At 32.8% G+C, this 27,844-nt stretch overlaps 1 protein-coding gene and 3 long non-coding RNA genes across 4 annotated transcripts in view; 1 reads left to right on the top strand and 3 right to left on the bottom strand.

Moving 5' to 3' along the window:
• The window catches only part of LOC111695188 (uncharacterized), a 9,325-nt gene extending 2,126 nt beyond the window's left edge, over window positions 1-7,199 (top strand). The window contains exons 2-4 of the long non-coding RNA XR_002763809.1: window positions 5,906-6,005; window positions 6,539-6,698; window positions 7,179-7,199. This is a non-coding gene — a long non-coding RNA (uncharacterized LOC111695188). The remainder of the gene's footprint in view (window positions 1-5,905; window positions 6,006-6,538; window positions 6,699-7,178) is intronic.
• Window positions 7,200-13,103: 5,904 nt separating this feature from the next.
• On the bottom strand, window positions 13,104-15,770 carry LOC111695176 (uncharacterized). The gene is made up of 4 exons (XR_002763807.1): window positions 15,652-15,770; window positions 14,697-14,741; window positions 13,996-14,030; window positions 13,104-13,636 (listed from the first exon to the last, which is right to left on the bottom strand). It is a non-coding gene; the product is annotated as an uncharacterized LOC111695176 (long non-coding RNA).
• Window positions 15,771-15,853: 83 nt separating this feature from the next.
• LOC111695184 (chymotrypsin-like elastase family member 2A) lies at window positions 15,854-19,906 on the bottom strand. The gene is made up of 6 exons (XM_023464406.1): window positions 19,865-19,906; window positions 19,200-19,268; window positions 18,283-18,342; window positions 17,947-18,099; window positions 16,306-16,345; window positions 15,854-15,981 (listed from the first exon to the last, which is right to left on the bottom strand). The coding sequence occupies exons 1-6, from the start codon at window positions 19,904-19,906 to the stop codon at window positions 15,854-15,856; spliced, it is 492 nt and encodes a 163-aa protein (XP_023320174.1).
• A 525-nt stretch (window positions 19,907-20,431) lies between these two features.
• LOC111695174 (uncharacterized) lies at window positions 20,432-23,479 on the bottom strand. Its single transcript, XR_002763806.1, has 3 exons — window positions 23,383-23,479; window positions 22,062-22,170; window positions 20,432-20,486 (listed from the first exon to the last, which is right to left on the bottom strand). It is a non-coding gene; the product is annotated as an uncharacterized LOC111695174 (long non-coding RNA).
• Window positions 23,480-27,844: the final 4,365 nt, after the last annotated feature.

Here is a 27,844-nt window from a genome sequence, read left to right on the forward strand (position 1 = left end):
CAGGGGATATTAGTTCCAAACCTAACACTTGGCCAATTTCTAACACTTGAGTATTTATAGAAATGGGCCAAATCTGCAAAGTTATCTTTTTCAAGAGTATATATCTTTAAATCCAAGACGAGTAAAACAAAATTACACCATATATTTATTAAAGATGGCTAAAACTATAATATTGAAACAATAAATGCCAATTTCAAACTAATAACAAGGTGAGAGAATTAGTTTTTGATGATTCTTGATTTCATTTTCGAACATGTCCATATTTTGAAACAATTACCGGATTTCAGCTCATGTCACGTTTTCGAAACATATCCTGGTTTATGAGACAATTACCGGAATTCATATCAATGTCAATTTTCAAGTATTTACTCACTTATGAAACAAAACAAGATTATTTGATAAGGTAAAATATAAACAAAATAGAAAATAAACAAACTGCTTTATAATTTAAAAATCATTACAGCATTTAGAAATCATAATAATAATATCATTTGTTCTTACAATATAGATTTAACTAGAAATGCGGGAATCTGTTTGTTTAAAATACTTGAAAATAAATCATCCACATCCTCTAATTTAACAGATAAAATGTGGAAACTTAGATTCTAGAAATAATTCAGAAGTTAATTTAGTCTTCAATTCATATGATAATTTTTTTTTTCAGTGATTTATTTTGTAAGTTATGAAAGCGAGTTTTGTTTTGAATTGTGGATTATACTCAAAAACGGGGAAGTGGGTTTTGTCTCGAAAACGCGACAATGTTTCAAATTCAGGATATGTTTGAAAATGGAAACCCTAACATTGTCTTAAACGGTCAAGAGTTTTAATATAAAAAGAACTCCTATTATAATTTTGATTTAAAAAAAAGTTTAAAATTGGGAATTGTTGTCCTCGTTATGCTTAATAAAATGTTGGTTATAGTTTTTATTAATCACTTTTACTCTGGATATGGGCCGGGATCCCAAAAACAGTCTTTCAATATGTGCCCATTTCTAACACTCAGTTAGGGTTTCCATTCGCAAAACTTTTGCGCAATTTTTGCGGAACGAAACGCAAAATTTTTCTTTCTTTGCGCATCAGTTTTGCGCAATCATTCGCAAAAGTCGTTTCGCGCAAAATTGCCCTATTCCGCTTTTGCGAAACTCAAGTTTTGCGCAATTCCGCAACTAGAGTTTTGCGCAATTCCGCAATTTCATAAGAATCAAACGGTTGGGGACGGCGTGTGTTTCTTAGATTCAATTCTGGAAAAATCTTGTTTTGGAATGTCTTCCTATTGGTCACTTTTACATAATTGACCAATGACAGTTAAGAAGAGTTCAAATCTCACAATTTTCTCGACAATTTTAGTTTTAGACATGCATATTTCCTAAAAGTTGATTCTTCAGGCATTGGTTACTTTCTTGCATTATTTTATATGAGATTAAAAAGATTTCAGAAATTTGATTAAAAAAATTTAAGAATATAATTCATACTTGATTAGGCAAAGCTTTTAAGGGTCACTTGAAATTATTTAATAGGATTAAAATATTGCCAAGTTTCACACTCTCTAAATTCTATTTTATTAATTTTGGTCCCTTAATTTAAACTTTTTGTAACTGGAAGTAACCAATTGAGTGTAGTATAATCGTTATCATACTCTTATGTTAATATTTCTTTTATGTATGGAATAAATCTTCAGTTGTTTAATTCTAAGCTTATAATATCAATTTTTGACAATTTGCCTAAAAAGTTACATGTTGCGTATAACTTGCGGTTTTGCGCAAGTTGTGCAAAAAAATTGCGCAAAACTAAAATTTCGTTTCATGCGCAACTTTCGCAAAAAATATTTCCAAGAAGTGTTAGTTTTGGAACTAATGTCCCCTGAAATAAACAGGTGCCTCCATCTTGAAGCAGTTGATCTGAGTACCTTGATTCATCTTTTACCTTTCGAAAATAAGGTCAAACTAAAGCAGGACAGCACTGCATTTATGAAAGTAAAATATGTAATTTTGTTGGTGTGCTTCACAGCTGTTATATAAAAGTGAACCTTAGATATTTTGAGGCAATTTTTAGAACCTCTGCATAGTATACTTTAGGTTTTACTCAAATTTTCATCTACAAAAATAGTTTGTACTTTTTAAAAAGTCTGTAGTGAAGTTTAGGGTCCAAATAAGAGAAGAACTTGGTAGATCGTGATGGGTCCTGGAGTACGCATAAATGAGATACTGTAGCTGAAATCTTGTTAACATAGCATTGCCTCCAAAGAGTTGGTAGCATCAAAAGCGCCTTGTTTTAAGAATTAAAAAATTTGGTCTTTCATTTTGTACCTTATAAGAATTGACCGAGGTATTGAGAAATTTGTTTAAAATTCAAAATATTTAATATAACCAGGGTTGTTTAAATCATTCAAAGAAGGAGGCTAAATTTCACCAAGTTTTTAAGACTTTCAATGTTTTTTATACTCCTTTGACATCTTTTAACTTTATGAAAACTAAAGACAAATTGTAAGTCGAAGGTCCAATGTCTGACGTATTGCACACTAAGTGCTAGAAATATATTACGTTTTTTTAGTTTCATGTTTCGCTTTAAGAATGTTGGCATTTTCCTCTGAATGTATGGTTTTAAACTCCTTATATAGAGAGGAAACTTTAACCCATTATTAGTGGACTTAATACTTCATTTTCAGTAGGGGTTGGGATGAGACTAATTTTACAAAATTTTATGTTCTTTCTATGCATATAATTTGTTTTGTTGTAGATGTTGAACTCGAGTAGGGGAATACAAAAATCTTAACACTGTAAAGGTTTTTTGAAAATATCTTTTAAATGGAGATGGATATTACCTTGCGTGGGATGAGATAATTTTTAGTAAACAGGCAGCCCGACCTTTTAGTATCTTAACGTCAATCATGAAATGCAGTCATTAAATGAGCAAATTGGATCTAAGATTCGGCTAAAATGAACTGTGCCTTGATTCTCAGTTTTTGTTGACCAAACAAATCTGAAAACAATTTGAAAATTTAGTTTAAGTCAATACAGATGCCATAAAACCCCAATAGATGTCGAAAATTGTGTTAAAAGTGCATTAAATTAGAATCTCAGAAAACAAAATTTTACGGTGATTACCAATTGAGGTGGTGGAGATTACCAATTGAGGAGCGCGCTTGCCGCAAAATACATTTAGGTGGCGGTGATTACTCGTCGATGAACTCTGGACTCCCCCCTCTTATGATATATCCATTCTATGTTATATTCATGGTCAATATATATTCTTACCATTTAAAAGTGGTGGAAATTAAAGAAAATCTAAAGCCTGAGACTGATGTGAAAAAAATTTACAGAGTATAGGAGTATGTATTTACAAGTAAAAAAGAACAAATAAAATGATACTAATGAATCGTGGAGAGCCAGAGCTCTCTGGCAGACTCTCTACCTTTCATTTGTCTCATATGACGAGTTAATCTCCCTCCAAATTTTTCTTTAACCAATTACATTGCAATTTGTTTTAAGATAAACTTTATCTTAAAAGATAATAAAGTTATGCATTTCTAACTGCAAATTACGTAAAAAAACGCAAGTTTTTGGATGATGAAAGTGCTTAAAAAGGCCTAAAATCTTTTTAAATTATAGAAAAGACGACAGTCTATGGCTTCTTATTGAACCCAATTGAGGCGTCTTGTTTTGCATTTTAATCCCAATGCCTGCTCTTTATATTAACCTCTTTGGGCTTGACTGCTTGCAATCCAAGCTTTATAGCTCTGGGTCCGTAAGAGGAGTGAAGGGGTTGCATGAATGGAACTATCCAATCTGAGTTTAGCTCTGTGGTTTGTAAGTGAATTGAAGGGATTACATCAATGGAACTATCCCTACTCCGACCGACAGCTGTAATTTAATCAATATTGCTTAAATAAATGCTTTTTAATTTGGCACACCAATATTCTAGTATGATTCAAATTTCACATCAATAGCATATTGTATTATGTGATTTTAAATCTTGTTGTGCCATATACAACCAGAAATAAAACCAAGGGGTCGGGTAACCGCCACCCACAGAGGCCACCTCAAATGATCAGATTTCAGAAAAGAAACTCCAGGCCTAAGCAGGATTAAATTCTCAATTTCTGGTTAAGTTAATAACTCAAGACAGGGAAGTAACCAGCATGAACTCGATAGTACGGATGAGACATAGTCTGGTTGCCACAACCACTTAAGCTAAAGCCAAGTTGTCGGTTGGTAAAGAGGCCTTGATAACACGCCCTGTCCGTGACATGATGGTTTAAATCCTGGATGAGAATGACATGGTGGAGAAACATTGAGGCTTGTAAAGAATTTTTTTTCCACCTGGAGTTGAAATCTGCATGTCAATGTCTTAAAAACATGGGGCTGTAGGAGAGAATTTGGCCTGGGAATAGTCAAATCAGTCGATCAGGAGAGGATGAAGAAATTCTCCCAACTCCCCATAGTGTTCCTAAGAAGCAGTCAATCTCAGGGGCAGAACTTCAGATAAGCTCCTAGCCATGGGTTAAACAAAGGTCTGCACAGGGCTCAGTAACATTATGCCTGTTCCCGAATGTCTAGTTCGTGAATGCCTAGTTCAATATTCCTAAATTGATGAATGCCTAGTTCGTAATGCCTAGATAAGATTATGCCTAGATAACACCATGCCTAGATTCATGAATGCCTGTATAACATTATGCATTTATTTCTGAATGCCTAGAAAACATTATGCCTAGATTTCATAATGCCTAGTCACCCAATGCCTAGATAACATTAGACTGAATTGAATGGCTATAGACATAAGCAATAAATAAATGATACTAATATGTTTATATTATTTATTACATATTTTATTGGTCAAATTTTTGCCTATCATGGGCCAAAGTAGAAATATAATCTGCTCTTGGCATGCTGTCAAAAGCATCAACAACAAACTTTAATCTTTCTCTTGCATCTAGGGACCTCTGTTTTCTTCCAGTGTTGGTTGTCATGTCCTGACCAACAGCATTAGATAAGTAGGCTCTTCTGGCCTCAGCATCCTGCTTGCTGAACAGCTCCTCAATACATTGTATAGGCATTCAATGCACTCTTATGTTATCTAGGCATAATATTATGTAGGTATTTATGAATCTAGGCATTGTGTTCTCTAGGCATTATGTTATCTAGGCATTATAAACTAGGCATTCAAAAATCTAGGCATAATGTTATCTTGGCATTCAGAAATCTAGGCATAATGTTGTCTAGTCATTAATGAACTAGGCATTCACGAACTAGGCATTCGGGAACTAGGCATAACGTTACTGAGCCTCTGCACAGAAAACCCGAGCCGGTGGATCTAGATGGCCTTCAAGCCCAGAATACAAGAAGATCTTAGGAAACCCAAACCTGTGACACGGAATGGAGAAGAGAACAGGAAACCCAACCTGTGGCTCTGGATAAAAAAAACCAGGAAACAGAACCTGTGGAGCCGGAAACTGTAATAGCAGTATACATCGATTTATTTCTTTGGTTCTTTTATTTGTTTCACTTTAAATAGAAATGTTAAACTATTTTGTTCTTTTATTGGTGCAAGACTTGATGAATACTAAAATATTTATCCCCTTTGGGTGATTCCTTTCTTATGTAACAATATATATTATATAGAATTAGCACTTGTAGGTCAGTATATCAATAAATCAAAAAATGTATGATTATTAAAATCGTAGCAGATTCCTAGATCTCCCAATTTGGATCATCAAGTTGCTTGAGTTCACCTGCAAAAAACCAGTGTCCTACGACAATGCTAAGGTGTGTTGGAGCACTTCAAATTTTCCAGAGAGTAATGTTTCATGACATCCCCCTCCCCCTCCTTCCTTTTAATATAAAAAAGGGTTGCTTAAAGTAAATTGACTATTCAAACAACAATTCGATTTAAGATTTTTTTATTTTAGTGTCCCATCTGCAGGTTGAAAGGACCTCTTTTGACAGATGGAATTATCTTTAAATTCCTGGAGTATTTTAAGGGGTGTATCGTAGAAATCAATAGTAAAGGTGAGAACTAGATCTTCTGATATTTTGGCTGCACGCATAATTAGTGATCAAATTTCCTAAAATAAAATCAATTGAATTTCAATGACCTCTAATGACCTCTAATTACCTTGAATGACCTCAACAAATATAAATGTTTCCACAATGGATTTATGCATATTTATATCCAGTGTATGACCTTCTAGTGACCTCTAGCGACCTCTAATGACCTGAAATGACCTCCAAATGAAAATGTTTTAGCTTTGGCTTTATGCATATTAATCGAAAGATAGAAACCCAGGGAACACAGTAGCAGCAACGAATCCAGTGCAGTTTGACCTTCTGATAGCCTCATGACCTAAAATGTTTAACCTATAGCTTTACGCATATAAAATGAAAGCTAGGAACCCAGGGAATACAGTAGCAGCAAGAAATAAATCTGTCCCTTTAAATCCCGGGCTCAGGTCTACATAGACCTTGGCGTCTTTTAAAACTTGCACCAAAATTTTAGATTTATCAATTTAAATGATTAAAGCTAATTAACCTTATGTTTATAGGGCTAGCTGTAGAGGTTGAGCAATGTGATGACACAATTATTGATTTAACTGAGAGCTTTAACTCCTCCTGTTGTATCCCCAAGATTATCTCCGCTCCAAACCTGACGAAGAAGAGGTCTGCATTGCAACTTTAATAAAAGCAAACCAGGGTAAAAGCAAGGTAATTTTTTTAAGTTTACGTCTTGTTTTACCACAATCTCGCAAATTTTTGAGTAATTTTGTATTGACCCTCGCGATTTTAAGAGATATAATTATATGGTAAATTCACAAAAGTACCCTCTACCTTGGAATTAATAACTTGCAATACATTTGGACTAGTATGCTTTTTATTAATTTTATTCCATACAGTTTAACCCAGAACTTCGGAGACCTTGAAGTAATTTATAAAATATAGTTTTCTAAACCTACTGATAATGTAATGCTGCAGATTTTTGAGAGTTGAATAATTATATGGAGCTCAAAACGTTTCTGCATATTGTATGGTTATTTATTTATCTTTACAAATACTGAGATTCAGGTATAATAGTAAAACAACATTGGAAAGAATTGTCTGGGTTCGACTGTACTTAAAAGTGAATTGTTAATAAGTCTTTCTATTTAAAATTAAAGAAAGTTGTGATAATTTTTTGTACATTTTAAGGTGAAACGGCCAGTCAAAATATTTACTGCAATGACCTTCATCAAACAAGACGACATTTGTCACTGTTTTATTGTAAATGACTTATGAAAATTATTGTATTTTTATTGTAAAAATAAATAGAATGTAACTCCATCTTTTTTTTAAAAAAAATTTTCAAATTTATTTACATAGAGCCATTTTTTATGAAAATGCTTAAATCCACCATTTAATAAAATGTTAAACTTATTTATGATTTTTAAACTTTTTTAGTTTTTTGCTTTTTGGTGTATATTAACATACCTCACGTTTCAAGACGGGAAAAAAATTCCACATACATTATGATAGGTATCAAAATATCCGTCTTGGAAACACTGAGTTCAGAAACGAATTGGTAGAAATTCAAGTCAAAATAAAGCAAGTTCTAAGCGAAAAAAAACATTTTTTTTGGAAAGATTATTGTCTTAAAGGGAATGTTCGAGAAAAATGAAAGGGGGTATTGGCTTACGGCGAAAAATAATTGCTTTTGATCGCTACTGATCTTACTTCTATCTGTTGAGTCTTTTTACGGAAAAAATGTTTGCTTAATGGGTTGGGAACTTGGGTGGGGGGGGGGGGGGGTAGCTTGTATCTCTCCTCTCTCTGGTCTTCTTGAATATACAGATAGATATGATTCAATATGTGATTTATTATTTATGGTTCACTATCATTTAACGGGTCTGGGTAGATGCAAACTCGATACAGAAAATGCCTGCGAAAGGCCTGACTCAATTCTTAGATTACTTCATTTTTTGATGTTGGTACGTTATATGCTGGTATACTGTGTACTACACCAAAAATCCTGGTTCGATTTCAGGGTAAAAATAGTAAATAACGATCAATGATAAATTGATAAATTGATACATCGTCAAGTTAATAATGCTTGTTTCGGGATATAACCACCCCTCAACCAAACCAAACACGTAAAACCACGGAGGTGCAGAAAAGATAGAATTCCAGGCACTAGATATAACTGGTGCATATAAAGGTGTTCTAAAAAAGCGTCCATGAAGCAATAATACATCATTTAAATCATGTTTTTGTCGTCATGTAAAAAGTCGGCAATAACCTGAAACATTTCTTTCTGGTTTTATAAGTGGAATCCCAAACTATACGAATCCCAAAGGAATGTCAACCAATGTTGGGATTGGAAGAATGGGGATTAGGATGAGGACCAGAGGAAGTTGGAAACAATAATACATCATTTAAATCATAATATTTTGTTTGCTAATTGTCATTTGTCATGTAAAAAAGTCGGCAATAACATGAAACATTTCTTTCTGATTTTATAAGTGGAATCCCAAACTATAAGAATCCCAAACGATAAGAATCCCAAAGGAATGTCAACCAATGTTGGGATTGGAGGAATTGGGAATAGGATTAGGACTAGGAAGTTGGAATAGGTTAGATAGGGACCAATTGGGAATAGATAAAATAGGTTGGGAATTAAAATGGATATTAACTAAAGAGGAAACTGGGTTTGGGATTCAATGAATGTTAGGATGATAAAAAGGGTTGGTAAATTGGAGTTGGAGTAATTGGGAAGATTGAGTAATGAATGGATGTTTTATGGGGACCACTGTATTGGAAAGAGAATAAGCAAAATATAGAAGTTCAGAACGAAGATACAGATATAATAAAATGCGTGTATATTACACTATGGAGAATAAGTAATTTAGTGGATAAAAATGTAAATAAAGGGTGAAGACAACATTTTGGAAGGAATTAGTGGATTATTGTTAAGTTGGAATAAGAGAGGGAAAAGAGTATAAAAATCATCATTATAATGATTCAGTACTCTGAAACAGTGTATAGGTCTAAGGTTTGTAGGATTACAGATTATCAAGTAAACATATTTACATGCTTTCAAGTTAACAGACTTAATTGGTTAACAGAGTCAGAGGTTTAAGATTTAAAGATTAACTAGGCTTCCCTGTTTACAGGATTAAAGGAAAAAAATTACACATTTTCAAGGTTACAAGTATATAAGTTTGCAGGCTCAAAGATGTACAGGTTTATCTGTATACAGGTTCAAAGGTTTACAGGTTTATATGTATACAGGTTCAAAGGTTTACAGGTTTATATGTATACAGGTTCAAAGAATTACAAGTTTACAGCTAGGTGATCGGGCACGCAGGATTACAGGTTTGCAGGTACATGAGTATACAGGCTCACAAGTTTAAAAATTGATCAATCTATGGTGTAAGGGTTAAAAGGCTTGTAGGTTTACAATTTTGGTATTAATGATTTACAGATCTACAGGTTCATGAGTGGATAGGTTTGCAGATTAACAGGTTAACAGGTCTATAGGTCTACAAGTTTAAAAATTATTCACAAATTTACAGGCCTACATTGAACATGTGTCAAGTCTCAAAGCATAATATATACTCGAAGGTTTATGCCTGCAAAGGCTTAGAACTCTACAGGTTCCCAGGTTCAAATGTTTTGATTTAACTATGAAGCTTTTATAACATTAAATTTTTTAACAGGATAGAGTAGAATAAGATTACAGAGTACATTCTTGCGGGAGATAAAAACACTTCCTTGTAACAACATACCAGCTCAGGATCAAGGTGTTAAAACTAAAGGATCTATCAAGTGTTCAATTTTTACTGCTCTTTTAGATCAGCGTTTAGCGGCAGCTGAACAAGTCTTCTCTTTGATGACAGGAGCGGAGCTGGGCGAGTTCATAAAGCATCTGTTTCAAACCACAGCCACTTCGGCATCTCCAGGAGTTCAAAAAACCGTGTCCCCAACAAGAAGACCTCTAATAAAATGCGCTCACTTTTAAAACGGAGCGAGCTGGTCAACGCATGCACGGCTTGGCACCTTAGTAACCCAGACTCACTATACATTAGTGGCCTAAGTGCTTTGTAAAGGGCACACGCCCATAGTCCCCAAGACCTCCTCTCAGTCACCTTCAACAAGTTATTTGCCTGGAACAAGTTCAGTCTGTTCCCCTCCTACCAGATGTCCACACACCAGAAGATCTTGGACTCTGTTTTCTTCGGAGAATCTTTTGGTTCTGAATCTAGGACGTTATTAAGAAGAGTATTTGATGTAAATCAGCTCGAAAAAAGTGTTGAGTCCAAGGAGGTTGATCTAGTAAATAGCCTGAATCCCTTAGGTTTTATCTCACGGGAACTCTCTATCTTTAAGGAGTTTATGATGACGTGTCATGGTTCTAGAATATACCGCAGTGTTTGTATCCTGTATCATCACTTTGTTGTCATTTGGTTAGGCGGGTCCAGACTAGACAGTAAATAGGGATTTTTTATTTGTATTATCTCGTGCTTTGTAGTTAAATAAAAGTATTAAATGAAATGTTCTCATTTATTCTATTTATCAAAAACAAGGGGATTATCTGATTCTGGAGACAAATTATCTATTTTCTAAAATAAAATATGTAAACTATTTTGTTTGTTAGGATTATAAATATTTTTATTCAATTGAATATATTTATCATTAAATGTTTTTGCTTTTCTCTCAAAATATGAAAAAGTAAATCTAGTTTCTAAACAATCTAAAAGCAATGTTAACCAAACATAGAAAATAGAGCCTAAAGGACACAAGTGTTTTCATCAACCTTGATCAGCCAAAGGTTTGAATGGTACTGTTGTGAATCAGACAAAGGTTTGAATGGTACTGTTGTGAATCAGACAAAGGTTTGAATGGTACTGTTGTGAATCAGACAAAGGTTTAAATGGTACTGTTGTGAATCAGACACACCACTCTCAAAATGGAGAATCCCTTCTGCAGTCCTTATCTGGAAGTAAAAGAAGCAAAGGACAATTTTATTTCTGCTACTGTACAGTGTACATTCCTCAAAATTAAGATTTTAACACGAGTTTTTTTGCTTATGTCTGTTTGAAACCCCATGCATCAATTGCATTTGGTCTTTCTTTTTATTTTCTCCATATGTCATTTCGAAATAACAATTTATCTATTCTAAAATTTAGAAGAAAAAAAACTCTTCATTTTTAATTTCTTAAGTTTACAACAAAGATTTACAAATATGATATACCATGGTTTAATGAAAGTGAGGATGATTTCTTAAAATATATTCTTCTTTTTCAAGATTAAATATATCTGTTTGTACAAAAGAAAAAAGAAAATGTTTAAACAGGTTGATTTTCCTAGTTTGACCAACCAAAAAGATTTCTTACTAGCTCATTTAATCAATGGAGAAACTTCTCCCAAACCCTGGTTCCTTCATATCCTCAGTTTCTTCAGCTTAGACCGGAGACAGACAATCAGTACTCAAAACAAGACCTGGAGGATCTGGAGAAATACCAATAACGGAGAAAACTATAGACTAAACCTGGGGTAGAAATCTTCACTGTGCCATTGTAATATCTAGATAAGAGTAAACCATGATGAGATTAGAAGAACACTAAATCAAACCAAGAGAATAATAAAACTTACAAAGAGTAAAAACTTCAGGTTTCCTGGAACCACACCTAGAGTAAATTATACTTAGATTATGACTATACTCCAGACCCAGTATACTTCACCAGAACTGATGTACACAAGACTGATCAAGCCTATACTAGACCTAAAGTGTACTATACTAGACCTAAGTTGACCAGACCTGAAATATACTATAGACAAGACCTGGAGTATACTAGACCAGACCTGGAGCATATTATATTAGACCTGTAGTATACTTGGAGTAGACTTGAAGAAGACTATGTAAACCTGATCTATACTATACTAGACCAGACCTGGAGTATACTAGACCAGACCAGACCTGGAGTATACAAGACCAGACCTTGATTATACGATAGACCAGACCTGGAGTATACAAGACCAGACCTTGATTATACTAGACCACTACCAGACCTGGAGCATATTATATTAGACCTGTAGTATACTTGGAGTAGACTTGAAGAAGACTGTAAACCTGATCTATACTATACTAGACCAGACCTGGAGTATACAATTCCTGACTGAAGTAGATCAGACTAAACATAAAATTTGGAAAAAAAAAACTAGACTAAACTAGAATGGGAGAAATAACCTATTCTTACACCGTGTTCTATGTCACAGTTTTCCCATGTCTATGGTTTAAAATTTGTGATATTTCAAAATTAGATTATTTGAATTCATAGTTTGAAATATTAGTTACGAGATTGGGTTACTGAAAAATAGAACAGTTATAAACTAGTTTTGAAATTGAATCACATTAAGAATGATAAAAATTGGGAGGTCTGGGTTTAGATTTCTGTATTTAGTTCAGATATAATATTTTTTCCTCTAACGATATCATAAAAAACTGGGAGGAAAGTTTATCACGTCAAAAAAAAATCGAATTTTACGAAGTTCGGAATAAAAAATTCCATAAGATTATTAATACTTAACTATTCACCTTGTTCTATAGTAACAGATGGAAATTCAATCAACTGTTAATATCTGCTAAATCTTTTAAAATTATAAATAGATTTAAAGTGAAAACTTAAAAAGATATTTAAATATTCGGTATCTAAGAAACTATCCTAGACTTTTTAGTGAACTGTTTTGATAAAGAATTTGATTAAATACAAGATACGTTATGCAGATGTTATGGGGTTTTCTAGACTAACAAATATGATCACTCCTTCTGTGAAGATTTTGACATATAATCAAAAAAATAAACTATAGAAGTTATATAATTTTCTAATATTCAAACTATATAAGTTTTGTTAATGATATCATTAATCTAAAATATTTCTTCTAGCCAGGGAATATAAACATAATTTCATTTGTCAAGTGTCATGTCTGATTGAAAACAGTAGGTTTTTTTCTGATCAAAAATGAAAAAAAATCCTTGCTTTCTCTTTGAAAATTGATTATTTACAAATGTGTGTTGTCCATCAGTGAGTAAAGGCAAATATCACAATTAAACATTTTTCAACCTATAAAAAACGATGGTTTCACATTATATATTTATTTATATGGAGAGACCCTTGACATTACAATGACAGTTGTTTTAAGCTTGATTAATTGCGAATTAAACAATTACAAGGTAGAAAAATGATAAAGGTTTAATGGGTACCATTGTAAATCGGGAATGCCCATCTTTAACATGTAGGGTCACCATGCAATTACGTCTTAATTTCGTTCAATTTTTACAATTCCTCCACCGTTTCTTTAGCATGAAAACCGCAAGTCTCTGTTACAGAGAAACCACAAGTAAAAAGGGATATTTTAGAGAAATCATGGATATCTCAAACAACTGGTACCATTGTGAATCGGACATGCCACTATTTAAAGGGACTGCTAACGTATTTTCAAGTATCACATGATATCCATGATTTCTCTTCAACAAATTGGTTTTGTTCAATTGTGGTTTCTCTACAAAAGTGACTTAAACTCTAGAAATGAGTAGCATCCACGTCTTTAGTATTCTCCCTTATCCAGTCCACTTGTCTTGAAACCCGAGTATACACAGAGGGGAAATGATCCTAAATCAGAAAAAGTAACTGATTCTTATATTTTTCATCCTGATGTCTCAAACCGTTCTGTCAGAACTGGGGTTTCTTGTATTGCAGAAATCGAAATCAATTTCTAGAAGCTATAACCATCAAATTCCATTCGACATTTTCCTATACCCCTTTCATTTTTCACGAACACTCCCTTTAAGCCAGGTCTGGAGACGGCTCAACCATCTATCTTGAATCAGTGATTTAGGATTAGTCCATGTCCTTTATAGACGAAAATATAAACGGCAGAACAACCCTATAATTAACTGAATCTACAACTAGCAGTTCAGTGACCTAGCTCAAATTCATTAAATAGGACCCCAGCTTAATATATAGTTTACCTTCGTGCAGTTTTTTGATCCCCATGAAACAATTCCTTGTAAACAAAAAGAAATGAAAACTTAGTTCATCGCTAGGATTTAATCATAGAGAATAGAATATATATTAGAGGGGAATTTAGAGAAAATCTCGTTATGAATTTTTTCAGTCCCTTTCAGCCTGAATTATATGCAGTAGAGTACATTAATACAGTATGTTCCCTAGACTATTCATTTTAATTTCGAATTTTTAAAGCTGTTAAATAAACTGTATAATGAATTAGGTGAATAAAAAACATCATTTGATTTATAGTTATAACGGAAAATCATCGATTTTAATTCCTCTCTATATATTCTTTTCTCTTTGGTTATTTCAGAGGTGTACGCATGTTTTGTACTGCAGTGTATTGTCTCTGGGCGGTAATGTAAACACAAGACGGATGTCGAAGCCTGACATGGGATCCATCTTTGACATAAAATAATCAATGAAATATTCTGATCACAGGAAACTATTATGTGAATCATCAAAATTATCAAAATTCAATGCTTTTATCCTCCTCGGATATTAAACGAACACCGATGTATCTATTCTTGTTTACAAATTCCGCCCAGAGAGAACTACAGTTTCAATTTGTACGCAGAGTTTACGCAACTGCAATTAACTTTCCTTGCATTACATTCTTGGTTCATCGCGATTTATTTATATTATAAAAAGTGATTCTTACCAATTAAAGTGAAAGCTCCATTGAGGCCTTGAGTAACTAGTGGTCCTAAAGTATAAGGGTTTATTTATCCTAAACTAACTAAGTACACCCTTACAACTTGGGACTGGGTGAGAAGTAGTTTAACTGCGTAGACTTGATTAAAACATTTATAATGTGCGCTAGTTAAATTTAAGGAGAAGAGGCTCTTTTTGTTAAATGACAGCAAGAACAATTTTGGCTAATTTTTTGAATTTTAATCTTATACTTAAAGGTACTGTAAGCGTAGTTATACGAGAATATCCATGCAAAGATGGGAATGTCCGATGTACAACGCAACCCAATCTTAAAATGACTATATCCCACAGAAACCTGAAAAACTCAGGTTTGCTCCTGTTATACTTATTTTATTTTTATTTTGCATTTTTAATAGATATAATTGGTGATATTATGTGATATTATTACATTTAATCCGTATTACTTCACCAGAACTTCAGCCAATGACGGTGCAGTATTGGTGTCACGTGATACCGACGGAAATTGCGTGACTAGTTTTATATCAATTTCTCGAGACAGAAACATCAGATAGGTGTCTTATATGTATCGTTCAATGCCTGAGATTCTCAGGTTTCATCCTATACCCCCTTTCAGTTTTCCTTTACAGTCCATTTAAATATTAATTAATTTGAGCTGAGGTGACTTGTGTCCCTCGAAAATACTAAATATTTTATTTCCAAAGTGGTTTTCAGAAATTCAAAAGTATTTATTTATCTAGAATATTTTATTGTTTTTTAAATATGAAAAAGCTTGAAAATAAAGTGTTTAACAACTAAAAGCATTTTTGTAGATCAATAAGAATGAAAGTCCTTGATCAGTTAGAAGTTTGAAGGGTACCGTTGTGAATCGGACATGCCACTCTTCAAAAGGAGGGTCACTCGAAATTACGCATACAGTCCCCTTAACTATCTGTTATCTTTACCTCCTGAATCCCCTATGCATGATCCTTTATTTCCTGGCCCTGCTGCACACATATAACTATCATCAATAGGACAATATAGTGTTCCTGCAGTACTAGTTGCACAGCATTCATCATTAGTCAGCGTCAGCGTCAGTGTTTACATTTTATGAACCCCGCGCGCCATTCTTCAAATCTGTGGGGTTCGGACGTTAACGCGAGGGGTTCATGGTGCTCTGACCCCTCCCCCTCCCTCTTGTACCTCGACTTCCATAAGAAGAGTTGATAAAGATCCACCTTCTGATGTTCTCCCCCACCCAGATACCATGGCAGGCAAGTTTTCAAGCTCAGTTCCTCAATACAATTTAATTATTAATGTACGGCTGATTTAGAAATATTATAATTTAGGGATATTATTTTTTTTTGTGGGACAAGTATCTAATGGTTTATATTCAAGGAATATTTTACGTGGGTGTGACAACTAAATTGTCCCGAGCGCAGCGAAGGACAATGCAGAGGTCAAAAATTATTAATTAGAAAAAAAGACGGGGAAAGTTAGAAATTGTAAATGGAAAAATTAATGATGTTAATTTAGACAAAGTGACATAAAAGAATTGAGATATTAATCGAAAACTTAATCTTATTCGTCTTCAACACTTATTTAAACTTTTTTTTTACCTTGACTCTGAATGGAAGGCAGGCATACTGGAGACAGTGTCTATTTATAATATTTAATTCAAGATCATGTCTATTTATAACACTGTTATTTTGTTTTGCAGTTTTTGGACAGAAATTTTCTCTTTATCGAGATGGTTCAAGCCTTTTCAGATTTAATTTTTAATTTTGTCCCGAGCTTTAGCTAGGGACAAAATATAATCTAAAAAGACAAGAACCTTCGAGATAAAGAGAAAATTAAAGACCAAAAACTTTATAGCACGTGTCGTGCCAAAATATTAGTGTTATAGGTAATTTATGAAACGTTTGTGTGGCTGTTTCTAGATCAAATATGCTTTGAAACAAAGCAGAAGTCAAAATATAAAGTTAATTTTGATTTTAGTTTTATTTTAATTGAAAAAATATTTTGGAAATATCCTAAAATTTTTGGAAATAACAGGAACCAAATAAACTTTATAGCACACGTGTTATAATGTACAGCTAACTTAACTTTATAGCACGATGATTACTTTAATGCAAGTTCATTATGAAATTCATGATGAAGTGAGTAATAATGAAACACTATAGTTTCATAAAATATTTCATTTCTTTATAAGCTCTTCGCTCATCTATATATAAATTTAGCTTGTCTGGGTGTCTGTTTGTTTGTATCCAATAAACTTTAAAATGGCTGAACCGATAAGGCCCAAATTCTTTTTGAAAATTTTGAAAATTTTGAAATTCCACGAATGTTGTTAAATCCGCGAACTTTTTTTGTTTTGTTTTACGATGTACACAAAGAGAACATGTTCACAATTAAAATAGAAGATGGGCACGAAGCGCCCTAAAAGGCTAGAATCTATTTATAAATTCAGCTTGTCTGTCTGTCTGTATCCAATAAACGCCAAAACGGCTGAACCGATCGAGCCCAAATTTTGTGTGGAACCTCACGTGACCCCAGGGAAGGTTTATTAACGATTAAAATTTTGAAAATTTGTGTTTAAAAGTTTTTATTTTTGTAAAATTTTATGGATGCGCGAAAAAATATTATGAAATCCGCAAACTTTTTTGTCTTTGTTTTATACTGTACAAAGAGAAGATGCTCACAGATAAAGTCACAATTAAAAATTAAAATAGAAGATGGCTTGACATGAGGCAGAAGGAAATACAATTGGCCTGGGCAAAAACACATACAAGGAGTTAGTGTTCACGAAGAGCCCAAATTCATAAGATTAACTTGTCGTACGAGGCGAATGGAAGGCGGAGGGTCTGTCAGAGACCTCTGTCATTATCATTTTTACTTACTCATTTTTTACTTGTAAATACATTTTTTCCTATACTCTGTAGATTTACTTACATCAGTTTTCAAGGCTTTAGATTTTCTTTATTTCATACCATCTTTATATGGTAACAGTGTTACCATCAAACCTTTGCGCTGGAATTCTGAATGATAAATAGGCTTTTTCTCAGGCCACAGTTGTCTTTGAAAAGTAATACTAATGCCAATGAATAGCTAATAGGCTGTTTAGTTTACCTTCAAATCACACAAATAAGTGAACGGTCCCTTCAACGGTCCCGGCATTGTAACTTTGTAAATAAAGGGTAACTTGGAAATTACATCGTGGAGTCTTCTTGATGATAATAAAATCTGTTTATCCCACTCACCTCTGTATAAATGATAGGTTTGCATAGTTTAACAAGAGCAATATCATTTCCATCTCTGACCTCTCCAGTCCAATCTGGGTGCTCTATAGTATCCGTACACACTCCAACAACTAGCTGCCCATACGTTATATCGGTTAGATTATATTCACTCAGCTGGAAGAAAAGAAGGCAGGTAAAACCCTTTAATTTACAATTCTATGAACTACTTAAAAAAGGCTTGAAAGCATCTCATGCACGCAAATGTTAAGTATGCATTAAAAAAATATAAATATATAAACAATATCCTTCACTATTAATTGTTTAATTTTCTTTTCTAATATTCTATTCCAAACTTACCCCAATACGGAGTTGTTCTATTTTCTTATTATATGTGCAGTGCGCAGCAGTAACCACATACTTAACAAACAGACTGTGCCAATTTTTTAAATAAAGAAAGAGAAACAAAGAAATTAAGTCTTTACCACAAATCTTTGAAATATCAAAGATTGTAAAGATATAGGGAAGACCTGAAGTTCGTCTTTGATCTTTCAAATAATTAGCGACATTTATTAGTTAATCTTTAAAGTAAAATTCTAGAGTCAATTTACAACTAATCTTGGCGTTTCCAAAATATGTCTGCCTTTTTTTGTGCTTTCAATATTACCGGAGACATTTTTAAATTTTGTGAAGATTTCGACAATAAAATTAAAATTGAAATCTGACTGATATTTCTAATATCTCCGGTAATATTGACAGCACAAAGAAAGGCAGACAACATTTTGGAAATATAAGATCTAGGAAAATTTTCTGGTTATTGTTTCTAGAATCATTCATGTTTAATTAGGTTGACCACTAAATGTATAATAAATTCAAAGATCTGGTTATCTGTTTACCTGTTTACCTGTTTACCTGTTTACCTGTTTATTTACCTGTTTATTTACCTGTTTAATACCTGTTTATTTACCTCTTTGTTTACCTGTTTATTTATCTGTTTATTTACCAGTTTATTTACCTGTTTATTTACCTGTTTACCTGTTTATATACATGTTTACCAGTTTATTTACCAGTTTATTTACCTGTTTATTTACCTGTTCGTTACCTGTTTATTTACCTGTTACTTACCTGTTTATTTACCTGTTTACCTGTTTATTTACCTGTTTACCTGTGTATTTACCTATTTACCTTTTTATTTACCTGTTTACCTGTTTATTTATCTGTTTACCTGTGTATTTACCTATTTACCTGTTTACCTGTTTATTTATCTGTTTATTTACCTGTTTATTTACCAAGGTTCCACTGCACCATGTAAAACCTCCTGTTTTTATGAGAGAGGCAACAAACACCTGAATTTAATTTCAAGATATTTTTATCTTTTATTATTTGGTCAAAATCTATATTATTCATAGTTATTACAGTTATCAAAGCAGAGTGAAATTTAGGCACAGAATTTGTTTACTAATTGTTGTTTATTTACAATAAAACCTGTTTTACCCTCCTTATTTTAACTCTTATCACCTTGATTAGTCACAACGCTAAAATCTTTACAAAAAGGTCCTTAAAGTCTTTCCTGAAGCTATAGAACTATCAATTTTCAAATAAATCAGCCCTCTAAAGGCTAGGTAGAGCTAGAATCATTGTGAAATGCTAAAAAAGGTTTTCTGATCTGGATCCGTTATAATCGCCCCGTAAACTTTTTTCAGCAACTCTGTCACTATATTTAGGAGGTAGATATTTTTTAGTTGGTTAAATAGATATATATATATATTTGACTAAATATTTAAAAGAATAAATTATAGGTAGTGTACAATGTTTACAGTTTAATTTAGCCAGGACCCCTCTAACCATTGCTGGTTGTTTTGAATAAGAGGTTTTGTTCTTAGTTTCATAAATTGATAATGGTTTATCGTTCTTCAAAGGAAAGGTTCTGTAAAGAACTTACCCCCCCTTCACCCTGATTGCTTTGAGGTGCGTTTTCACACATTCAAGGTTATTTCGGCGTTTAATGTGATCTAAAAGAATCTGAGATGTTTAACACTTCTTTTCCTTAGCTTTTATAGCATATTTTTTTCTGGCAACAACTATTTTAACCAAAACGATTCTTGAAACCAATTTATCAAAACAGCATATCATAAGAAGTGCATATAAATTATACGTACATCCTTATTAATCACATATAATTAATCATCTCTCGGGAGATTTCCCGTAAATTTCCGGAAATAACCTGAATTCCTTCAACAGTTTACGCTGTGGATATCAAGTTTGGTATATTCCAACTAAAGCCTTGAAACTCTATTCATTATAAAAACTATAAGAAAAAGTATGAGCCGAAAAAAGTATGAAGTATTGATTGGTACCAGGGGTGTCGTGTATACAGGGGGGGGGCTATAAGTGCTTTGCCCCTTTCCCACTGACATGTCGAAAAAGGGCTTCCCCCCCCCCCACTGAACAAATCCAGTTACACCCTTTGATGGTGTATAAGTGAAGTCAAATGTTGGATTTTAGTTGTCTTACATCTGTACATTCTGTTGTGAAGGGGCCAGGTCCAAAACAGACACGTTTTCCTGAAATATTTTATTCAAATTTTATAATAATTTTATTTTTGCAACCTGATGGTGTAAACCTTTGATATTTCAAACCTAGATAATTTGAATTAACAAAATGCATAGTTTTAAATATCTAAGGTCTACAGCATTGTTTTGTAAAGATATTGGGATTAGCAAATCAGAGTTAGTAGCAAAGACTCAATTCATTTGTGGATTTAGAAACACAGATTCCGAGGATAAGAGTCACAGACTAGATATATACAGACTGCTAATCAGCTTTCATAGGGTGGGCTAAGTAGGCATATAGTCGTACCGTTACGACATGCTATATCCTTACAAAATGTTTCTGACTGCCATCTTACCGCCACTTGTTGCATATAATACCAATTCAGAGGTTAAGTTTTACAATTTTTAAAGAAATATTTTACTATAAAACACAAAATTTATAAATTTAGTCTATTTTTGAAGGTTTATATTTCGTATCCAAATGATCCTTAAATATCCCTGAATATAAGCGTCTGCTTATTGGTAGTGACGTCCGTTTGTGCACAATAGAACTCGTTGTAGAAAATATCGCATATTCTAATCAAATAAATTAATCCTGTGTCATGTCAACAGAGTTCCCCTGCGATATTTCGTCCCGAGTACCTACCCTCATGTTGTCCGTTTAACCCGGCCCATAGATTTACCTACAATATTAGATTCTAAAAATCACAGGCCGATATTTCTTATTTTTTTTCAATGCACTTATAAAGCAAAATATGCAATAAAACTGTTAGGTCTCCTCAAATAGCTATATATTCTTTTATTTTTTGAAAGGACACGTAAGATTTCATTACTATTTGTGAGTTTTTTCTTATAATAATAAATATGAAGAAATAACTTAAGAATTATTTTCACATATTATAGTTTTTTAAACGGTACGGTGAATATTTAAACATGTTTTTCTGTCAAAACGTAATAATTACATTGACGCATAAAGTGATAACTAAATAGATTCTGGGTACAATAGATGGCAACGTAGAATTTAGTACACTCTCAGTACACCTGTATTCTAATGTCACAAGTGTCAACTTATTTTTTTGTCCGACAAAACTATTAATAATAGTGATAATTTTAGAATAAAGTGCTTATCTTACAGTAAAATAAGTTTTCTTTTATGTGTTCTCTATTTTCCGTTTTTACACTTTTTTATTTTATCTTGAAAAACATGTCAAATAATGTGAGAAAATTTTGTTTTCCTTGTTATATTTGACACTTGTGACGTCATGTATACTCGGTTCATTTCTCGGTTGCAACCTATTGTACTTTATAATCTATTTGGTGATCATAGGAGGATGATATGAAAGCAATACTGTAGTGCATTTGATGTTGTTACAAAGCAAATGGCTGTGAGTTATTAAATTTCTTAAATAGGTCTGTTTGCAATGCACAATTGGTGTGCCTCATACTCATTGGACTATTCTTGAGTTTAAAAGTCGACTTCCTATTCCAGAGTTTTCTGGTTATCCCTGTCATGTAGTTTTTTTTTACTTTGATTTTGATATAAACTCAAAAATAATAAAAATTTAAATTTTGGCAAAATAAAAGTACCTGATTTATCCCCTTCTATACTGTAGGTACATCCATTAAAACATTTAGACGGTATTTTAGAAGATTCTACAGTGGATTCGTAGATATATGTAGCTCCACCTACCACACTCTACGAAAATATAGATCACAATAGAAAAAGGGAGAAAGCTACAATACATGTTCCTGTTTAAAGGGACTGCTCCCTTTAAACCTTAATATGAAAAACAAGGTGGAAGATATCATCGTTTTTCTAGCTTGAAATTTTCAAATTTCCTTCAAAATATTTCTACGATCCTACTACATATTTATAAATAGGAAATACCAGGACTGGGAGAGTTTACGCCTCCTATTAAAATAACACTTCTTTAATCGAAATAAAGATGATAAAACAATATCATAAAAACAATTTCCTCCATTATCTCTGAAGCAGAAATGTGCGAGTCACTTTCTTCAGGAATCATATGAAGATTATTGATATCTCAAATTATTCCTACAACAGAGCTTTAAAGGGTACCGAACATACCATCACTCTATAAATGGAGAGTCAATTTAATTTACGACTATCTAACTAGTCTATAATAACGTAATTTTTTTCATCAATAATATTACATCAAAATTCAGATTATAAGTTTTAAACCCGGTCAAAAGAATAAAAAACTGCGTAGAATATTATTATAATTGCTATTTAATGCCTGAGATGATTTCATGGGTAATTGAATAATTTGATTGGGAGTAACAATTAAGATCTTAATGAACTCTTTTACAGAAAATTCAAAAATAGCTTGAAAGCCCTTTCAAGATTAGATGATGTCAGTTTGAGAGAGAAAAAATATTTTCAAGCGAAATTTTGCTCTGAGGGATAAAAAGCAAAGAATGTCTTATTTGTTCAACTTTATAAAAAACGAGGCTTTTTCGTTTTAATAATCTCAGCGTTTATTGTTGCTAAAAATCACAATTTTTAACCCTAATCAGGCTGACGTCTGTTTTATCCAAAATAATCTGGGGGGGGGGGTGTCTGAGGAGCCCCTCCCTCTATTTCTTTATTGTGCAAAAATTATGCGATCTGGTTCCTTTTGTCCAAGACTTTTCATTGAGCTATAAAAATTCTAAATTGGATCTCCTCTTTAATAGACACATTTTCAAAAACAATAAATGTTAAAATTTTTTTCTGAGAAAAATTAGTGATTTTTTACGGTCCAAAAACCTTTCCTGGGGTCATGCAAGTTGTCATGATAAATGTTGTCTCTATCGGTTCAGCAAAAAACCCAAATTCCCAAATACTTATTTATTATTTAGATGTAAAGATGTAGATACTTTTTATTTTTAGAATTAAAACTTTTACCTTTCTTTGGCAACATCTTCCAGCAGTTCCAGCAAACAAGATTAAAATAATACAAACTGTTTTCATCTTCAAGTTCCTTGAAATGCAAAATCAAACTAAGGTTTATTATTGATCTCCAAATATATTAAAGCAAATGTTGATATAATATCAAGTGCTTTTTCCTTTAAAAAAGAGTGTGCTCGATTCACATCTGTGCCTTTTGAATTTCTGCCTGATCAAGAACGTCGTATATATCCTTGTTTTTCTAACTTTAAATTCAGTTTTTTAAATATGTGAAGTCAATCGAACAAACAGATTATCGTACTCTAGATTTTTTTGACACTTGGTTTTCAGCCAGAAAATAATGAGTGTAAAATAAAATTTCAACCCCGGTGCATCAGAACGTTTCTTCAAAACTAGCTGAAGGGCCCGACGTTGAAAAAAAATTTCGATTTCTTTNCCACAAAAAAATTTCAGCTCAATCGTTCCAGCCGTTTGGCCGGCTATACTCAACACATATATATACGAATGTCTTGTTTTATTATATAGAAGATAATATGAATAACAAGCTGCATAGTGCATAGTGCATGAATTGTTCAGCTAAAAACTGTATTATAGTAAATTTTCAGAAAAATATTAAAATTGCAGATCTTCAACTGAAGTCAACTAAAGAGATGAAAAATAGAAAACAAAACAATTATAAACACTTGAACTTTGGCAAAAACTTAACTCTAATTACTTTACAATTAAAACAGGACTTCTACTCATAATTAGTACAAATCCTAATCTTGTGATTAAATTGGCAACGGCAGTTTAATCTATCGAACAGTTTGATGGAGTTCAAACAGTCTGATAGAGTTCGAACAGTCTGATAGAGTTCGAAATGTCTGATAGAGTTCGAGTAGTCTTATGGAGTTCGAACAGTCTGATGGAGTTCAAACAGTCTGATAGAGTTCGAACAGTCTGATAGAGTTCGAAATTTCTGACAGAGTTCGAACAGTCTTATGGAGTTCGATAAGTCTGATGGAGTTCAAACAGTCTTATAGAGTTCGAACAGTCTTATGGAGTTCGAACAGTCTGATAGAGTTCGAACAATCTGATGGAGTTCAAACAGTCTGATAGAGTTCAAATAGTCTGATAGAGTTTGAACAGTCTGATAGAGTTCTAAATTTCTGATAGAGTTCGAACAGTCTTATGGAGTTCGAACAGTCTGATGGAGTTCGAACAGTCTGATGGAGTTCAAACAGTCTTATAGAGTTCAAATAGTCTGATAGTGTTCGAACAGTCTGATAGAGTTGAGCTTGATACAACTGTGCGAGCGGTTCACGGAGCTTTGTTTTTTTTTCTTATTGGTCAGCAGTCATAAATCTAAATAATCAGAAGAACGGAAGCTCTTTTGCTCTAAATGGTAAACACCGATGAAAGGGACTGTAAGCGTAATTTCAATTGACCCTGCATGCAAAAATGGCAATGCCCGATTAACAACGGAACTTGAATGTGGATATTTTAGATTTTTCATGTTTAGAAGTTTTTACTTCTTACTTATCCATAATATTTTCAGAAGAAATGTCCCTTTTGTAGAGAAATCACAATTCAAAATAATTAGTTTTCAAAATTATAAACGATATTTGATTCATACTTGATCAGACAAAGCTTTTAAAGGTAAATACGCGTACAGTCCCTTTAATCAAATAAAACGTTAAGGAAAAGCTCAAAGTTTTCTCCGGCTATTATGATTTTTTATGAGAAAGATTATTTATGATTTTATACACATTACACACAGAGGAAAAACTCTTCCACGATGAAATAACATTAATATTCTATTTTAAACTTTTTTTCATCAAAAGTATATTTGTTGACACAATGTTGACACAAATAAAAGAACAACAGGGATATTCGGTAACTTTATTGAATAATAGCATGAAATGAGAAATAAAAGCAAAGTTTAAAAATATTGGCCCTTAATTGGGAGTATCTAAACGGTTGAAAATGAAATAACATTGATTAATAGTGTTGAAAGGAATGGAACAGTTGGAGCTTATAGTATTGTGAATCTTCCGCGGTCAACTTCGCTACACAGTAGTAATCGTCTTCGTGTTTTCTTGAATTTGTTACAATATTATGATGACTTGAAAGTAAATGTTTAAATTAAAAGATACTTCATATATTTCAAAAAAATAATTGTTTTAAACTTGCAGCTGTGAAACAATTATTAGGTAATTATCCAAAAATAGCTGTAATTAAGCTATTTGCTTAGGATCAACTTTAATTTTGGTAAAAAAAAAACTCTATTTTGTTCCCTGAACACTTTATCATAAATCTGAACATAACGCTGATTCTAAACACCTTATCATAAATCTGAACCAGGCCCTGAATCTGAATCCTTAATCATATATCTAAACCTAATCCTGAATCTGAACCCTTAATCATAAATCTGAACCTAATCCTGAATCTGAACACCTTATCATAAATCTGAACCAGACCCTGAATCTGAACCCTTAATCATATATCTAAATCTAATCCTGAATCTGAACACTTAATCATAAATCTGAACCTAATCCTGAGTCTGAACACTCTATCATAAATCTGAACCTGATCTTAAATCTGAACACTTTATTATAAATTTGAACCTAATCCTGAATCTGAACACTTTATCATGAATTTAAACCTAATCCTGAATCTGAACACTTAATCATAAATCTGATCCTAATTCTGAATCTGAACCCTTAATCATATATCTATACCTAATCCTGAATCTGAACCCTTAATCATAAATCTGAACCTAATCCTGAGTCTGAACACTTTATCATAAATCTGAACCTAATTCTGAATCTGAACCCTTAATCATAAATCTGAACCTAATTCTGAGTCTGAACACCTCATCATAAATCTGAACCTGATCTTAAATCTGACCACCTCATCATAAATCTGAACCTGATCTTAAATCTGACCACCTCATCATAAATCTGAACCTGATCTTAAATCTGACCACCTCATCATAAATCTGATAAATCCACAATTCCTTCAGAGTTTTTTCGTAATATAGCCCCCAGTTGTTTTCTAATGATATTCCTAAAAGTAATAAATCCTATACTGACTTTTTAAAGAACCCAGTTGATGATATTCTAGGAATGGGAGCACAGTTAATACCTAAAAATAGTTCTGGTATTGATAAAAAAAAATCAGAACAAGTTCTGCCAAGCATTGTAAATCCTGTCAAACACATTTTTAACCTTTCTTTTCAAACTGGGTATATTCCCTTAGAATTGATGAGCTTTAGTTCCTGTACACAAATCGGATTCTGATATTTATTTAACAATTATCGACCTATAGGTTAACTGCCATCTAAGTGCAAACTTTTAGAAAAATGTCCTGCTAAACAAATGTATGGATTTATTGAGAAAATAAGAATCTTTATAATTTTCAATTTGGATTTAGGCGTAATCACAATACAACACAGCCTGTTCTTCATTTTTGGGAGAAAATATATAATGCATTGAATAATGACGATCCAGATTTCAGAATACACTATTTCCATCTGTTTTGAAACAGTATCACACCGAATAAAAACTATGGTTTCAGAGGACTCTCTCATCTTTGGCTCGCTAATTATCTGAATGGTAGAAAACAAGTTGCTTCAATGAATGGAATAGATCACGTGGATTTAACGGTTCTGTCAATATTTCAGAAAGCTGTGATTTTCGATCACAATTTGACCCCTTATACATAATTTTATAGCCTTTCTTCTTAAATAATTTTTGTTGGTATGTACATTTTGAATGAAAAAGTATAATAAACAAATCCGTAAGTTTAAAGATTGTAGAAATATAGACGAAAACACGTTTGATTTCAAATAGAAGAAACCGAATGCTTCTCTCTTTGGTTAGTTCTGAGTAAGATTTAGACTCACTACAAATATGTGTAGAAGTCTACATACAACATTATTCTTATTTACCCTATACTATTTGCCTGTATCAAGGAATCTGCTAACCACCATTGTGAACCATATCCCTAATGTAACCCTGTTTCAAAGGTCGTCTCCGACAGATTGTATCTCCGTTGAATACTCCGTACTCCGGCCATCCGCCAAACCAAACCTTGCCAAGGATTTTACATAAATAACCTCATGGATCTAGTAAAACTTAAAGTGCATCAAAAAGAACCTATTTAAACACAATTTTCAGTGAATCATTTACATATAAACAGTGAACTTAACAAGTTGCTTCAATGAATGGAATAGATCACGTGGATTTAACGGTTCTGTCAATATTTCAGAAAGCTGTGATTTTCGATCACAATTTGACCCCTTTTACATAATTGTATAGCCTTTTTTCTTCTCTGGTTAGTTCTGGCTGAGATTTAGACTCACAAAAAATACGTGTAGAAGTCTACATACAACATTATTCTAATTTACCCTATACTCTTTGCCTGTATCAAGGAATCTGCTAACCACCATGCACAGTATCTGGTATATCTCATCGCT

This window comes from Eurytemora carolleeae, unplaced genomic scaffold (genome assembly GCF_000591075.1).
Source record: "Eurytemora carolleeae unplaced genomic scaffold, Eaff_2.0 scaffold196, whole genome shotgun sequence".
In the NCBI taxonomy this organism is placed as follows: domain Eukaryota; kingdom Metazoa; phylum Arthropoda; class Copepoda; order Calanoida; family Temoridae; genus Eurytemora; species Eurytemora carolleeae.